This window comes from Lepidochelys olivacea (assembly GCF_965140295.1).
Source record: "Lepidochelys olivacea isolate rLepOli2 genome assembly, chromosome: 16".
Taxonomy (NCBI): domain Eukaryota; kingdom Metazoa; phylum Chordata; order Testudines; family Cheloniidae; genus Lepidochelys; species Lepidochelys olivacea.
In genome coordinates, this window is record NC_140426.1 from 28,009,119 (window position 1) to 28,027,638 (window position 18,520).

General features: G+C 41.2%; 1 protein-coding gene across 2 annotated transcripts in view; it reads left to right on the forward strand.

The window, feature by feature from the left end:
• RALGPS1 (Ral GEF with PH domain and SH3 binding motif 1) overlaps positions 1–18,520 on the forward strand; it is a 417,852-nt gene that overhangs the window by 292,436 nt on the left and 106,896 nt on the right. For both annotated transcript variants that reach the window (XM_084649908.1, XM_084649907.1), the window contains 2 exons: positions 10,341–10,478; positions 17,846–17,939. In XM_084649908.1, coding sequence (XP_084506034.1) covers positions 10,341–10,478; positions 17,846–17,939 — 232 coding nt within the window. The remainder of the gene's footprint in view (positions 1–10,340; positions 10,479–17,845; positions 17,940–18,520) is intronic.

Sequence of the window (18,520 nt, forward strand, 5' to 3'; positions counted from 1 at the left end):
GGAGGTGCATAATGAATAAGGTGCTCCATTGAATATCTATGGAGACCTTGCCTCTTGGATCACACAGCTTCTAGTGCATCTCTTTGAAAGTTCAGAGGGTTGCTGCACAGTTCCCATTGCATGTTCAGAACTTTAGCTTACAGATTTCTCAAGGTGATTTCATGCCAGTTTGACAATTGAAATGCAAGAAAGTGCTGTTGATAATTAGAAAGGTGCTGGCACTGCTGTTAGCCAAGCCTGTGTATTTTGGTTGTTAACGAGTCTCTTATCATCTGAATGAAAAACAGTAATTGGTGGGAAGCCATACAGATTTTCTAGGTTATAGCTGGATACTCAGGTTGTATTTAAGAAACAATTCAACAAATGAAAGGTGATGGCAGTTTATTCTTTGTTTGTTTGTATTTACTTTAATTTTTTCTCTTATCCAGCTTCTTAAACCTGCAGTTTTGACATGGCTAAAAAAACTGCATAGGATTTGGCCACAAGTTAAGTGAAGATTGGGGGTGGGTACAGTATTTCCTCTTTATTAATCTGCTACTTTTCCTGTGAAGCAAAGGACAGGCCATTTTCTGATTCCATGACCCTGATTCTCCATGACTCTGCACCTTGTGTTGTCATTTATACCGGTGAAAATTGTGTGTAAAATGCTACCAAATCAGAATGATAGGGCCTGATTCTAGATTACATGAAGGGAACTTTCTATTGCTCTAGCCATCTAAAGAGGCCTTAAAGTGGGAGTAAATGTAATTTACATACACTTTAAAGTCACTTTATGTTGTCAGAGTGATGTAAAATGGACTTTAGTATAAAAGAGAATTGGAACCTTAGTGTTTTAATCCCACTTTGCACTGGTGTATATGAATTAGGCCCCATGAGTCTCTCTAAAAAATTGTATGGGGTGACTGTATGGTTGCTTTACCTTCATAAACTTGGTTTTTCCATTGGTCAAGAAAAATGTCCTCAAAAATCAGACAAACCCAACAGTCGCTTATGCATTTTCTCAGCATCTACTAAGTACTTCTTAACCCAATCGCTCTAACTTTTAGATTCAGATGTTTAGTGCAAGTCCTGTCTCTTTCTCTCCTTTGTTTTCCATCCCCAACCATTTATATGTGCCCGAACAAAAAAATTAGTTTAGCTCTATGAGGAAAGGTTTTATTTTGGAGACTTTTGGGGATGCTATTGCCATCTATTAATTGAAATTTTTATTACTATTTATGTATTTTGTGAGGTTCTAACCATTTTTGCATTCACTTAGACTGGGAATTATACAGATCATATCATGCTTTCTTAATGTAGAATAGAGTTCTGAGTTTGATATCGTTGCAAATTTGTGACTGCAGCAAAAGATAATGTTTTAAAAAGGTGTTATTTGTAAGGTTGCCTCGGGGTCTCAGACATTAGAAATACCATGTGTTATTCTTTCCATGGATTCTGCTGATGTACAACTTCCTCAATTGGAACTTTTTACTACATAGTTTCATCATTATATCTCATAGCTAATATAATGTTAGAACATTAACACGTATGGGTTTTAAAGTAAATTGCTCTTGAAGGAACATTAGAGACTAGTAACTTGAGTGTGTGAATGCACATCAGTAGCAACAAGAAGGTCAGAATATACACTGAGAGCTGCTGTAAGAATTTTCAGAACGCCTAAACTCCAAATGGATAAAATATTTTTGGCTGCTAAAAGATCTGTAGCCATGTTTATCTTGGTAAGAAAATGTAAATAACGTGCTATCAGTATTATTTCTTGTAGCTTGCTGTAGTGGGGCAGTTATCCTGCTCCTGGGGGAAAAGGTAGGCTGATAAGGAAGCGGCCACGGGTGTGGCCACACCTGGCCCTGATATAAGGGCTAAGGGAGGAGCTGGGTCACTCTCACTCCAGCCCTGAAGTGGGAAGGACCTAGCTGTATCTTGGGCAGAGCAGTGCTGGGGAGCTCCAGCCTGGCAACTCCCCAGGCTGAGGCCTTGTTAAAGGCCTAAAGAGGTACTGGGGCCTCAGAGGTGCAGCTCGGAGATATGCAGAGGCAGCTGGTCCAACCCCCTTGCCAATGATGAGTGGCCATTACAGACTGCAGTTTGCCTCAGGGAAAGGGGCTAGATGACGACTGGCAGTAGCCACTAAGGCCAGGTGGGCATAGGGGGAGGGGGTTCCCCTGGGAGGGGAGACCCAGACTAAGGAGGCACTGCTGTGGGGCAGCACCCCAAGGAAAGGGGCACTGGGGTCCAGAAGGAACTTGGGGCCTGAAACAGGGAAGACACCAGCCAGTAGGAGGCGCTCTGAGTGCTAGAATTGAGCTAATCCCCGGACAACCAGCAGGAGGTGCCGCAGCGGTGAGTCTGCGATCTCCTACACTTGTGTATCTCATGTGGGACAGCTGTATAAAAGACACTAATGCTCTACTCATCCCCCAACAATCTAACCTTTCAATGTGTACGTATTGGATAATTATAAAGAGTTACATCAAGTGACGTGTATTGTTGTGTAGGAAGATAATTCTTCAACACCATGATTATTTTATTGGACTCAGTGAGCTGAATTCATTTCTGGTGTAACTCGGTTGTAGGCAGTGAAGTTACATCAAGGAGGTATTTGGCTCATTCAATTCAAGATTATGAAATTCTGAGCTTCTCTATGTGGTTTCCATCCAATTCCAGTTTTGTAATCAAATATTTTACAGAAGCGCCTGACCACAGAATAATTCCCTTGTTTACAGCACGAGAAATGAACAGCTGTGTTAATAAAGATAAATGAACATGTTATGTTAGAGAGATTAATGCTGCTTGTCCATTGTCAGCGGACTATTATGTTTCTAGTGACTTTTATGCTATCAATCAATTTAGATTTCTTTTGTTTTATTGGTCTTCAACAAGCTTTAAAAAAATCACTTTCTCGTCTAACAGTGCTGTTTAAAGGGGAAGCTGGTAATGGAGTAATGAGATAAATCTCTACAATTAATGTTATTAGTAGCAGTTAGATACCATATTAAAACATTATATAGCTCCTTTCAAGCAAGAGGATCCCAAAGCACTTCAGGGTGCAGCAATCACTCATCTAGCCCTGAAATTCAGCCGCCTCTGCCATGGAACGTGGTCAGACTACTACCACGTAGCTTTTCACAGGGGTAGCAAAGAGAGAACTTCTCCAACATAAGCCATAGAGACAATACCAGCAAAGCCAGGATACCACACTTAGCAATGCTAAGGACTTAGGTTTTATGTGACATCCAAGAAGATGCCTCCAGTAGCATAGTACCCACTAGTACCATGCCAAAGCTTTAGTTCATGATACTGACAGAGAAATGTCCAATTGTAACAGTAACTGGGGCTGCAATCTTGTTTTGTTTCAAAGCTAAAAATACAGTTGGTTAGACAACTTGGAAGGCGTAGATGTTTCAAAAAGTCATTTCGGTGATGTAGCAAATGGCACTCTCCTCTGAGTCAGCACTACATTAAAAAATAAAAGGATTATCTTTGCGGAATATTCATTCTTCGGGATTCTTGACATATCCCATCTTCTTTTAGTTTTTCAGATTAAAAACTCTGGGTCCGGTCTGATATAGCACTGAGTAAAAATAGTTAATAAGAATACTGTAGGTTCTGAAAGCTATAATACTTCAGTATATTAATTTTTGGATATATAGTAAAATGACAACTGCTCATGCCAATAGGTGAACTTTAAGTGCTAGTTAAAATAAAGGATTGCCAGTTGCAGATACAGGGTAATTTCAGTTGGATCAGAAATTCACTGCCAGTCCTGAATTGTCACATAGTGTTACTGTGTGTATTTAAACAGAGGTGATGGCATTCCAGTGTCAGGTGGAAGGACTCTGCATATCTGTACAGTGCATAATTTTAAGTTAGAGAAGCATCTTGGGATGAATTGTGTGTGCACCTTGTAATTATTGTTAGTTATGGTTTTTAAAATGTAGATTGTATCCTGTCTGCCTTTTATACAGTCATTCATATGTAGAATCCAAATCTGTCTTGTAATGATCAGATAACTTTTTCAAGTAAAATACAGTATTTACACCTTTTTAAAATCATTTTAAATTCAGGTATTTCTCGCTCATGTGGATCCATTGCACAAAGATCAACGGAAGTATTACAAAACCCTAAGAATGTTTCTTAGCAGTAGCATGAGCCTCAGCAATACCTTATACTCTTTGTTGAATTTGTGGTTTATGTTGGGAAGCTTATCACTTTAAACTTTAAAATTAAAGGAACCTGGGTACATTTATCATGGTAGTCATTTTGACCAAACTACTGTTCTGTGGTTTCATATACTCAAGGTTCTGCCTTCTAAGTTTTCATATCAATAGTGAGGCACATTGTGTTGTGACTAAGTACAGCCTTTACTGTATACTGTAGCTTAGTCTAACATATGGAATTGACTGCATGTTCCTTACTTAGTAGACATCTTTTGGAAACTGTTAGAACTCTTATTCTTAATTCTTCAAGTATTACACAGACCTGAGGAAGAGCTCTGTGCCAGCTCGAAAGTTTGTGTGTGTCTCTCTCTCTCTCTCCCCAAGAAAAGTTGGTCCAATAAAAGATATTACCTCACCTATCTTGTCTTTCTAATATCCTGGGACTGACACAGCTACAACGCTGCATAGAAATCTTATATGATATTTTGTATAGCATGACATTCCACTGTTGTTACTTTCTGCTTAATTGAAAGTGACTCCTCCTCCAGACTCCCATATTCAAAAACTGCAGAAACCACCAGTGCTACAGTGAAGTTGTATTTATAATTGACACATTCTGCTTACTTTCCATTGGGAACGAAGATGGATGAACTTTGAAGGTAATGGCAGTGTTGGCTAAGGTACACTATGTAAAACACTGCAAGTCCAACTCCTCTCAGGCCTGATTCTCATGTATACTAATTTACATTTACACACACACATCCAGATTCCTTTAACTGCCAGAATGGTAGAAAGGGAAGTTAGTGTAAATGAGAATTAGGACCCTTATTCCAAAACATGGATAAAAAAGAGTCACTCTGAAGAGTTTTTAATATCTAGTCCTGATTGATTCAGTCTGGTTTCTTTTAAGGTTCTTGCCTCAGTTTGTACGGAATTTGTCTATTCCAAATACACGTTAGCAAGTGAAGCTACAGACCTATGTAACACGAGCACAATTAAATAGATTCCCAATGTGTTGTCATCTCTACAATAAATGGACTGCCTTTAGAGATGAGTGTTTGTTTAGTCATTCCTTAGTCTCTCCACTGAGAACTGTTATTTGGTGCCAGCTGTGTCTGTGTCTACACTGCCACTTTCAGCGCTAAAACTTTTGTCGTTCAGGGGTGTGAAAAACACCTCCCGAGTGACAAAAGTTTTAGCGCTGAAAAGCGCCAGCAGAGACAGCGCTTTGTGTGGCTCCCCCCGATAAAGCTACCGCTGCTTGTTTTGGGGTGGGGGTTTATCGCCACGGCAGCACTGTAGCCTGGGCAGTGGGGACATACCCTCTGATACTGATTTTTTGATTTGGATATTTATCCAGTATGAACTGAACTGAGATCCTCCAACTCATTTCACATATTGCCATTCAGTGGCCTGACCTCAAATCGTGTTTACTTCAACATTAAATGTTTGGAATCTTTGCTGTATAAATATACCAATTTTCATACTTTAAATTAAAAGCCCTTGTCCTGTGAAGAAAAGACCTTTAAAATCAAGCATAATTCACAAGGCCTGTTCTTTTCTTGGGAGTGCCAGGGTATAATGAAGTGCCTCACAGGTACACAGAAGAAAATGGGGAGGCAAGAGAGGTACACAGCTGTTTCCAGCTCTGACATCTTTGCCAGTTTGTACAGTGTGTGCAAAAATATTGCTTTGCGGAGCAGTAGTTTCAGTGCTTCTAAACAACCTCTTCTGCCACCACTTGTCATTGCCTCAGTAAGATTACCTGGGTTTTCAGGAATGGCTAGTAAGTGAGCAGAAAGAGTTTTCCTGGTTATATTTTGGGCTTGATTTGGCAATGTGACTTTAAGTTTACCATAAATCCAAACCATATGTGTTTCTTTGGTAACTATCATATTGCACAGTACTAAAATATGTTACACAGGCTACTGAACTCCACTGGTGAGAAAAAGGAATAAACTTGTCAGTAATCCTGTAAGGGCCTGAAATGCCATATACAAATTACACCTTACATTGTTGCTCTACCTTCAAGACAGTTTTAGTAAGAGGGGGATTAATCTAACCCCGCCCCACTCTGATCAGAAATCTGAGGTCAATGAGTTATTTCTCCACATGGAGCAGTTAACAGTAGTCCCCTCTTTTTTTTACCTGCTGTGAGCCTGAAAAGCACACAGGCAATAAATTTCTGTCAGCTCTGGATTCCTGAATGCCCTTTATGAGCTCATCCTGAAGCATGCTAATGTGATCAAATGCAGGCGGGGGAGCTTTGCTGCATGACCTACTCACAGCTAATGGGGAAACTATTGTTAATCTAACTGGGTGGTTGCCAAAGTGACCTACTTCAAATGAAAATGAGATAAAAGACTCATTGGGCTGAGGTTCCCTTCCACAAATATTGTTTTACAACCTCCTCTTTCTAAGTCAGTTCTTCAATTTAACAGCACAGTGTGCAGGTTTCTGCCTGGAACAAGAACAGGACCAAAAACTTAAATGTACTGGCCTAAACATGAACAGTAGTAACAATGAAATTGTGATCACGAGCTTCATATGTTTCTGGTTTACTGCAGTGAAAATTAGCATGAGAAATTAATCTTATGTGACTTGAACCATACTATAATATTATGTTGTAGTATTGAGTATTACAATATTCAGTCAGCCTTTGTTCATGTGTCCCCTTCTTGGTTTTGATGCTATATGCGGTATCCTATCCTTCATTATTTTTCAGTAGTTCTTCCAAGATATTCATGAATTTTACAGGTTTGAAGAACTTGAATGTATGCTCTGTATGTTTGAGAAAAAGTATCTGAGGACTGTTATTGCTCAATAAGAAGTGAAGAATATTCAGCCATAGTAATTATTGTTGAATCAGGAGTTTAGATCTAGTAGCACATAGTGTATACTGTCTGCTTGAAAAAACGTTTAAAATATACCATTAATATTTGATGGAATAAGTGAATGTGGCATTTTTTTTGAGTTTCTCTACTATCATCAGAAAACCTGGATTGTGACAACTCCAACCTTATCACTATGACCTTCCAGTGTTTGTGTTCAGAAATGCTATAATGAAATCAAAGACCTTTCAGCTGAGCACTCCGGCATCTGGATTGTTCAAGGCTCACAGAGAAAATCTCCTGTTGGTTTTATGATGAGATCAGTAGTTACAAAGCATCCAACTGGCTGGAAAATCATTTTACTCTGTGAGAATGACAAGTTCGCCAGGTTTGTCTAGAGGACTTGAGCACTCATAGCTCACTGTTTTAAAAACCTACCGTCAGTGCTGCAGAAATCATCATGGTTATGCTCCCTCATCCAACCATATAAACATTTAGCACTGTTTTTCACCCTTCAGCAAACTGGTTTCACAATAGCCTTGACAGTTTGGTGTTTCAGGTGTTTTATTCAATTGTTACAGAGAAGAGCAACATGACAAAGGTGCAAGCCACACCTCTAACTTTCCCTCCCATCTAAACTCCTCCAGGTAACATTTAACTGAGTTTAGCCTCTTCCAAAGCTTTACTAGATAGCTAAGTCTCTTAAAACTTTCTGAGAAAGGCCAATCCTTGTATTCTTAATTATCCAATACATTCTCCTCCCATTCAGTGAAAAAACATTTGAGTCCCCTACAATTGGCCATCTCTCCTCAGTTTTTTTTCTACCACTGTCAGATTCACTTTGATTCAATCCTACAATGCAGAAAAAGATGTCAGTTGTACTAACACTCTATGATGGAACAACTGAATAAATACCAGCTATCATCCATTTAGTGATCCTTCCTTGGATCAAGAATGGAAATTTCACCTATGCCTCTGCACTTTCTTCAATGATGACCCCCTACAAATGAAATGCCCTCCGTGAACTGATCTATAAGGCGCCACCCTTCCTTTCAAATGCCTGCACAAGTCCCACTTCAGCCATAATGACGAGGGGCAGCTGAGTAAAGTCAGTACTTACGTATTTATATCAATATAAGACAGACACAAATAGTGAATGTATACAAAAGTTGTATACATCTTTTCCTCCACTGGTCATATATTGTTTGTCTTTAGCTTGCAATCCCTTACAGGTAGATACATTCCCTGTCCCAGTATTTGTACTGATTGTTGCCTCTGGATGCTACCATAATAAACATATTTAATAAAATGACAGGCATGTTGTTGTTAAAATATTAATCCATACCTGCCTAATCCCTTCCCCCATAAAACTGTGGTTTTGCTTGTTGAATCACAAACATAATGAGTATCTCTGCTAGCACATATGAAAAAAAACACAGCCTCAGCATGACTTGCTACAAGTCTGCTTTGCATTAAGCAAATATTATATAAACTGGTTTCTACCTTTAAATGTACAGCATCCCATAGGCTCTGATCTGCAAATAAGAGTGCTTTGTTTTATCACTGGAAGTGAAAATATTATTGACTTTTTGATGTCAATAGTTCCACTATTAGTAGTTTTATAGGCATTGGTTTGTTTCTGTTTCTAACCATTATTAATCGTGCTGGGTTTTATGCTGTATGTGTAAATTACATACAAAAATGTGTTCAAAGTTGTATAGGTTGTAAAGTCATGAACTTGAAAGTTAGGAAATGCTACTACTGCAGATGTCTGTGCAACTTTAATTCTCCCCCTTGTGCTTCCAACCTGTGTGACGAGCCTCACTCAGGCGGAGGGTCTGTGGGGAAAATAGTATTTCGTCATGTAATTAAAGATTATGTCCTAGTGCATCCCAACAAAAGGGCAAAATTAAGGTGGCATGGAGGTACTGGATTTAAAAAAAAGTAAAATGAAGGTGATGTAACTTTAGTCTGGAAAATTATGCAAAAAAATAGTTGAAGAGGAAGTAAGGATGCCTTAGTCATGAGCAAAAAACAGATGTGATGGTTTCAGGTGATCAATGGAATATTTGATTGAGGGATGGCCAGTGTTAATTCATTTTCAGAATGAAGAGGATTCTGATCAGGCCTTACCAGGCAAACCATGTCACAGTTTTCGCCGAAGGAGGAATGGCTTTAAACGTAGAATTTGGTTCTGGGAAAACCAAACTACACAGATTGTTTCGCTCTCTGTACTGCCTGTGCTGTTACAGGCATCCAGAACGTTCCTTTCCCACCTTGGTGCCATTCCCGACAACTCCCTGCCGCTGCCCCTCTGGCCCCGTGTATACCACTATTCTATGGGCTTGTGCACCAGAAGAGCATGTGTACTGATTAATAGAAATTAGGGAATAGATGATGTTACTGAGGGTTATTGCTGTGGAGAAGCCTTTTGCTATCTCACTGCATAGCTCTTCATTCAAAAAGAATGAGAGAAGTTCATAGAGGATAGGTCCATCAGTGGATATTAGCCAAGATGGTCAAGACTGCAACCCCTTAGGGCCAACCAAAGACTTGCGATAATGTACAAATTAATCAAACGGGGCAAATCTGAAGAGCATACTGTGCAGTGCTGAGCTTCCTCAGCTTTTGTTGAAGTCCAGGATTTTCATTCTTCGGGATCATGCAGTATCAGGTCCTTAGTAACTTGCCAAATGCATGGAGATATTTCCCCTCTTCTCCTCCCACTTTAATTCCATAGTATTTTCCAGGGTGAACACAACATTTTAATGAAGTGTATACACTGAAGTTTTGCCTCTTCTGTATAAGAGACATTCTTCCTTGTAAGTCAACAAGGAGTCCGGTGGCACCTTAAAGACTAACATTTATTTGGGCATAAGCTTTTGTGGGTAAAAAACCACTTCAGATGCATGGAGTGAAAATTATAGATGCAGGCATTGTATAATGACACATGGAGAAAGAAGTTACCTCACAAGTGGAGAACCAGTGTTGACAGGGCCAATTCCATCAGGGTGGATGTAGTCCACTCCCAGTAATTGATGAGGAGATGTCAATTCCAGGAGAGGCAAAGCTGCTTTTGTAATGAGCCAGCCACTCCCAGTCCCCCCTGTTACGCTTCCTTGTAAGTGTGCATTGTCCACAGTTTTCTATGTTCTTGTAAGCAGTGCCACAGATTGAAGTCCAAATTTTACATTTTTGATTACACAAAACTCAAGCTCTTTGCTGTTAATAATCTCCCCGTTTGTTCAATGGGAAAGGCACAGATGGGTTGCTGGTGCTTCCTGGGTGTTCTGTTTGTTAGTACGTACTTGACTATTTCTTTATAAAACACTTGATTGATCTTTAATTTCAGGAATATATCTCTTGGATTTAATCTACATCGATTCTGCATATCCTTCATCTGGCAGCATCATGGAGAATGAACAAAGATCCAATCAAATGAACAATATCCTCCGAATAATAGCTGATTTGCAAGTCTCCTGTAGCTATGGTTGGTAATTTTTGTCTTGTTATTGTAAAGTCGTCACTCATATTAATATAATAAATCATTAGGAGATGTCTGCCTGTGGCGATGCAAAGACTCACCGGTGCGGCGCTTCCTGCTGGTTGTCCTGGGAATTAGCTCTCCAGCCTCTGGAGCGCCCTCTGCAGGCTGATGTCTCACCTGCCGCTGGCCCCCATGTCCCTCCCAGACCCTGGTGCCCTTTACCCTGGGGTTCTACCCTAGCAGTCTCCACTCTCTGGGTCCCCCCTCCCAGGGGAACCCCAACCCTCGAAACCCACCTTGCCTCAGTGGCTACTGCCAGTCATCGTCTAGCTCCCGCTCATTGGGGTAGACTACAGTGTAATGGCCACTCATCATTGGCAAGGGGTTAGGACCTGCTGCCTTTGCCTATCTCTGGGCTGCCCCTCTGCAGCCCCAGTACCTTTGTAGGCCTTCACCAGGCCTGCAGTCTGGGGTTTTACCAGGCTGGAGCTCCCCCACTCCCTCTGGCCTTCCCCAGCCCTGCTCCACCTCAGATACCTTGCTCCCAGGCCGCCCTTCCCACTCCAGGGCTAGAGTGAGACTCTTCCAGCTCCTGGCCCACAGTCCTCTTGTAAGGGCCATCTGGGCCCTGATTAAGCCAGCCACACATGTGGTCAGCTACACAGTCAGCTTCCCCCAGCTGTTCTTAACCCCTTTCCTTGCTGTAGCCCTCTCCAGGGCTGGAGTGGGGTGACCACCCCGCTACACTGCCTCATATGAAGAGGGACACAAGGCTAATGTAAGTCAGTAGAGTGATGCACTGCTTAACTTCTGCTTCTGTATAACTTCAGTTTTAATACCAAATTAGGCAGTTGAATCATATGTGTTCTCTGTTAATGGAACTAGTGTGCAAGCTTTGTTAGAACAGTGTGTTTCATATGCAGGCTAAAACTTAAGTATTTAGTGAACCAGAGCTCTTGCATTTGGATTTTACTAGACTAACATTCTGGTTTATTTTTATTTATTTTTATTTTATTTTAATTCTTTTTGTTCTGTTTTTGCTTTATTATTGTTCAGATGAGGGAAGGTAGGATGTTTCACTGGACCATTTCTTGCCTGGATGAACTAGAGTCCCTGCTCCTCATAGAATCAAGCGACTCTCCAGACCACCTCTGGTACTGCAGGACTCTCCACCCTTCTCTGTGGGTGCTTCTCTGGTGATCAAGATTTAGGAGGATGAAGAAGACTTCCAGTCAGTCTCTTCTATTTTTGTTCAGGGTTCTCTGACACATCCTTTCAGGAACCCATTCTTTAGCAGTCACAGGGAAGATTGTGCTCATCAGCAAGGTTGGGGGAAACCAACCCTGCATTCCACCCCCTACTCCTCTATGCCACCCCCAACAGCCATACTGGGCCCTTGGCTGCTTATTGGCCGCAATTTGCCAGACCTCTAGTACCATCTCATAAGGAGCCTAGAGTCATATACTCCTCTCCTCCTCAAACAGCCCCCCCCCCTGCCCCCAGGAGACGACATTTAAAGAGCAGGAGGTCAGATTGGATAAAGAAGCCACCCCTCAAATATCTATTTCATCCCCATCTCCAGATGAGAGGGTTATGCCTCTGCCACCTTCCATGGCCAACAATTTTTTGAAATTTCAAGATCTCATAAAGAGAGCAGCTGACACTCTTCAAATTCCACTCAGAGGTCAAGGACATGAAGCACAAACTGTTGGATATCCTGCTGTCAGCAACACTCTCCAATGTGGTGTTACTCATTAATGAGGCACTACAGGATCCAGCTAAGATTATGTGCCAAATACCTGCTACTGTTTCACAAAAGTGAAAATGGGCAGATAAAAAATATTATGTTCCCGCCACCAAAAGATTCTGAGGGTTCTTCCACCTTCCACCTATCTCCCTGGTAGTGAATGTGATAAATGAGTGGGATAAGCAACACTTCTCCAAATATGACGAAGTCCAAAAGAGACTGGACTTCTTTGGATGGAAATCCTATTCAGTGGCAGCCCTATAATTCAGGATCACAAACTATCAGGCAATCATGGGCAAATATAATTTTACAAACTATAATATATTAAAGCTTTTATTGAACATCTGCCACAGGAACATAGGGAGAAATCCAATCCATCATTTCAGAGGACCAGTTATTGGCCAAAACCACTCTTCAAGCATCCTTGGATGCTGCTGACATTGCTGCCAGGTCCATCTCCATGGCAGTAGTTATGCACAGCATCATGGCTAACTCTTGGATTTTCCAAAAGAAATTAGGAACACTGTTGAGGACCTTACCTTCAATGGCCGTAAGCTTTCCTTGGAGACCTTACACACACTGAAGGACTCTAGGTCTACTTTCTGATGCCTGGGCATTCATACACCTACAAAGAAGAGAGGATTTAGTATGTCACAGACTGTCCAAAGATTCTCTGGATTCTATAGATCTACCGAATCTAACATGGAAAGACATAAATTCCAGAGAAAGAGGGCAGCTCAACTGCCTTCCATGACCACCCAGTATTTTCAAAGCAATGATTTTGATGAGTCAGTCGAGCATTCAAATCCTCCTGCACGTCTAGTTTCACACCTGCATATGTTTGCCCACCTCCCCCACTTTGGAGATGGCCTTTCCCATTTCCTTGTACTTGGAAGCAGATCACTACAGAATGAGTCATAGAGGTTATAACATTGGGCTATGCCATTCATTTTACATCCCAACCTCCCCCACACCCCATATTTCTTAAGGGATGCCTTCACAAGCTTTTATTGAGACAGGATGTGAACTGTCTCCTTTAATTAGGAGCAATAGAGCCTGTCTTGCTGCCTCACAAAGGCAAAGGGTTTTACCTGAAGTATTTCCTTGTGCAAAAGAAGAACAAAGGATGGAGACCAGTTTGTATCTAAGACTTCTAAACAAGTTCATAAAGTCTTAAAAGTTCAGGAAGGTGACTCTGGCAGCTATAATTCCTTCACTGGAGGAAGTGGATTAGTTTTCAGCCCTTGACCTACAGGATACCTATTTCCATATGATGATACACTCATCGCACAGGAAATACCTACAGTTCACTATAGGCCAGGATCATTTCCAATACCAAGTTCTTCCCTTTAGTCCTTCTGCCCCAAGGGTATTCTCAAAGATCCAGGAAGTAGTGGCCGCTTACCTGCGACAAGAAGTGATCCTAGTCTTCCGGTACCTCAGCAACTGGCTACTCAAGGGTTGTTCCTACAAAGCAGTGCTATGTTCCACCCAGACAGCCCTTGCTCTGTTCCAGGAGTTGGGTCTTCAGCTGAATGAAAAATAATCTTTGTTAACCCCTGAACAGAAGATACAGTTTATAGGGGTGCCTTCAGAGTTGTTGACAGCCAGGGCTTACCTTCCCTTAGACAGATTTGTAATTTTGTCAAGTCTGATATACGTAATTCAGGGAAACCTTCAGACCACAATAAGGAATTTTCTTCGCTCCTGGGATATCAGGGCATCTTGTGCCTTTTTGACCAATCACACAAAACTACGTCTCTACCACTTCCAGGGTTGGCTCAGAATGACCTATTCTCCAGCCAGACACACCTTGAACAGGCAGGTGATGGCTCTTCTACAAGTGAGGAATTCTTTAGACTGGTGGAAAAATCAACTCAGCATTGGTGCAGGCATTCCTTTCTGTTGTCCAGCCCCATCAATAACTTTAACAGATGCATCAGTGTTGGGGATGGGGAGCTCACCTCAATGCTTTCACAACTCAGGGCATATGAAAAACTCAGGAAACCAATCTCCACATCAGTGTACTGGAACTCAGGGCTGCTTTCATTTCCTACCCCTCCTCAGAGGCAAATCAATCAGGGTCATGACGAACAATATATCCAGCATGTTCTATATCAGCAAGCAGGGAGGAGCAAGATTCCCCTCTCTGTGCACTGAAACCATGAAACTATAGAACTGGTACGTAGCTCATCAGATCCAAATTTCATTGGTCTACCTCCCAGGTATTCAGAACACCACAGCAGATGTTTTCAGAATACACTTCTCCCAGGACTCCAAACTCTCAAGTTCTCCACAGCATATTCCAAAGATGGGGAGTGCCAGAGGTGTCTCTCTTTGCCATCTCCAGGAACAAAAAGTGTCCTCTTCTCTGCTCAAGAGGAGTCTGAGCCTCCACACTTTTGGAGACACTTTTCTTCTATCTTGGAAGAAGCGTCTGCTCTATGCATTTACCTCTCCACTGCTGATATGAAGGGTGGTGAACAAAATCAGATAGACAAGGCCAGAGTTGTTCTTATAGAGCTGACATGGCTGAAACAAGCTTGGTTCCCTTCCCTGCTTCATTTGTGTCCAACCACCAGTCAAGCTTCCGACCACCGCTCATCTCATGTTATAGGCCACAGGTTGCCTGCTTCACCCCAACCTAGGGCTTCACCACCTCAGGAGATGGTACCTAGGTGGTTCATGGGTTAGAATCCTCCTGCTCTGCAGAAGTGCAACAAGTGTTACCAAAAAGCAGAAAGAAGTCAACCCGTACTACTTGCAGAAATGGAAGAGATTCTTCCATTGATGGTATTTCCAACGCCTTCTGCCGGAATTGGTGCCTCATTCAGTAATCATAGAAATGTAGGATTGGAAGGGACCTCGATAAATTATCCAGTCCAGTCCTCTGCGCTGAGGCAGAATTATCTAGACCATCTCCCACAGGTGTTTCTGTAACCTGTTCTTAAACCTCCAATGATGGAGATTCCACATCCACCCTAGGTAATCTGTTTCAGTGCTTGACTACACTTAGAATTAGGAAGTTTTTCCTAATGTCTAACCTAACTTTAACTTTCCCGTGATACAGTTTAAGCCCGCTACTACTTGTCCTGTCTTCAGTGGTAAGGAGAACAATTTATCACCCTCCTCTTTACAACAACCTTTCACATACTTGAAGACTATTATCATGTGCCTCCTCAGTCTTCTCTTCTCCAGACTAAACAAACCCATTTTTTTTAGTCTTTCCTTGCAGATCGTGTTTTCTAAATCTTCATTTTTATTGCTCTCCTCTGAACTTTCTCTAATTTGTCCACATCTTTCCTGAAGTATGATGCCCAGAAGTGCACACAATACTCCAGTTGAAGCCTTAACACTGCTGAGTAAAACTGAAGAATTACTACTTGTTTCTTGCTTACAACACTCCTGCTAATACAACCCAGAATATGTTTGCTTTTTTTGCAACAGCATTATATTGTTGACTCATATTTATTTTGTGATCCACTATAACCCTCAGATCCCTTTATTCAATACTCCTTCCTAGGCAGTCATTTCTAGTTTTGTATGTGTGCAACTGATTGTTCCTTCCTAAGTGGAGTACTTTGCATTTGTACTTTTCATTTGTCCTTATTGAATTTCATCCTATTTAATTCAGACCATTTCTCCAGTTTGTCAAGATCATTTTGAATTCTAATCCTAGCCTCAAAAATGTATGCTATCCCTCACAGTGTGGTATCATCCACAGCCTTTATAAGTGTACACTCTATGCCATTATCCAAATCATTTTTGAAGACATTGATTAGAACCTGACCCCAGACAGAACCCTGCTGGACCCCACTTGATATGCCCTGGCATCCTGACTGTGAACCATTGATATTACTACACTTTGAGTACTGTTTTCCAGCCAGTTGTGCACCCACCTTATAGTAGTTTTGTCTAGGTTATATTTCTCTAGTTTGTTTATGAGAGAGTCATTTGAGACAGTGTCAAAAGCCCTACTAAAGTCAAGATATGACATCTGCTGCTTCATCTTTATCAAGAAGGCTTGTTAACTTTTCAAAGAAGGCTATTAGATTGGTTTGACATTTGTTCTTGACAAATCCATGTTGACTTATCTTATTTTTTACTAGGTGCTTACAAATAGAATGTTTGATTATGTGCTAGATTAACTTCAGCGCACAGAAAGATAATCTTTACGTTCACACCCTAAATTCATGCCTAAAATATTATCAGAGTTCCATCTTAACCAATCCATTTATCTACCAGTGTGTTTTCCCGTACCTCTTAGCTCTCTGCAAGAGACCAGTTTTCATACCTTGCATGTTAGAAGGGCATTGGCTTACTACTTAGATAGTAGCAAACAAATTAGAAAGTCATCTAGGCTGTTCATCTGCTTTGCAAATACATGAAAGGGATCCACGACCTCTGCTCAGACTATCGAGATGGCTATCTGGTTGTATATTCATTTTTTACGATGCTACAGGCATTCATCTCACCCAAATGGTGATAGCACATTCGACCAGATCACAAGCAACCTCCACAGCGTTACTTAAGAATGTGCCAGTATCTGAGATATGAAGCCCATGTAGCGGCCTGATAGTATATACATTTTCTGAACATTACACTATGATCCATGCAGCGAGATCCGATGTGGCATTTGATACTGCAGCACTGGTCTTTAGTTCTAGAGTGAATTCCGAAGATCCCTCCTCACTCTGGGGATGCTGCCTGGTAGTCATCTGAAGTGGAGCACCCTTAGGGACATTACTCAAAGAAGAACAAGCAGTTACACACCTTGTGTAGTAATTGCAGTTCTTGAAGATGTGTCCCCCTATGGGTGCACCACTACCGGCCCTCCTTCCCCTCTGCTTCGGACTGTTCTCTAAGGAACATTTGGGTGGAGAAGGCACTGAGGGCAGTTCTACCACACACTCCTATGTAGCCTCGGTGTCCAGCACAAGAAGGAATAGGGCACATGCGCTTGCCAAACGGACACAGCTAATGGAAAATCGCGGCTCAAGGATTTGAGAGGCTCCTGTGTACCTGAAGTGGAGAACCCATAAAGATGCACATCTCGAAGAAATGCAGTTATTGCACAAGATGAGTAACCTCTTCTTTTGGTGCTCATCAGAGGCCTACCTAGTGGAAGGCTCCAGGGCCTGTTGAGGGAGAGAGGGAGATGTGAAGTAAGAGGGGAGCCATGTTCCTTTTGGTGCCTTTTTCTCACTTCAGAACTCTCAGGTTGAAATCTTGTCCTGATGCTTTTTGCCATTAAGTTTCAAATAAGAATCCAAAATGTTTGCTGTGTCAAATTGTCTGAGGTTTGCTCATTAATACATGAGCCTCACTTTTCTCTTTGTAAATTGAGAGTGCATACTAAAATCACCTAATTCTCCTAGTAAAATCAGCAGCTGAATCTCATCTATAGCATGAATGACAACTAAGCCTTTATTTGGTAAAATCCTTAACATTCTCATACAATCTAACAAAATAATATTCCTAGACAGTTTCTCCCTTAGGGAGTTATGGTCTCCTTTTGGTTTCGTTCATAAAATCAAAAGAACTGGAGGAATCTAAAGAAGAATTGCTTTTATTTTTGCAGTTGTAGAGATTTATCTTGGCTAATTTTTTTTATACTCTACAGATCATCTCATAACTTTACCCCATGTGCAAAAGTACTTAAAGTCTGTCCGCTACATTGAGGAACTTCAAAAGTTTGTGGAAGATGACAACTATAAGTAAGTACCATACTTTCCTCCACCCCTACATGTTTTAATGGAAAGATGGCCTGGCTATTAGCTTTAGTAGGAATTATACAAAAAATCTCTGACAGAAATGTAAATAGAGTTTAACATTTTTAAACTGAGCTGATATTGTTAGGACACTTGAGTGAAACCCTAGCTGGCTGTAATCCTTATGACTCTTAACATCAGTTCCAAAATTGTATTTCTTTAGCTTTTGCAAAGGCAAAAATCAAGTGTCTGTCTTATTACAGTGTAGCCTTGTACTGGGAATGGCACTCAGGATCCCTAAAACTGGATGTTCCCTTGCAAACTCTGTTGGCTCAGGATGCAAGCTGGCCCCAAGCAAACAATATGCATTTTAATACAGCTAAATGTAAATGTATAACTAGGAACAAAGAATACAGGCCACACTTACAGGATGAGGGACTCTATCCTGGGAAGCAGTGAGTCTGAAAAAGATGTATTGGCAGTGGCAAATAATCAGCTGAACATGAACTTCTTTTTTGACGCTGTGGTCAAAAGGGCTAATATGATGCTTCGATGCATGAATTGGGGAATTTTGAGTGGAGTAAAGA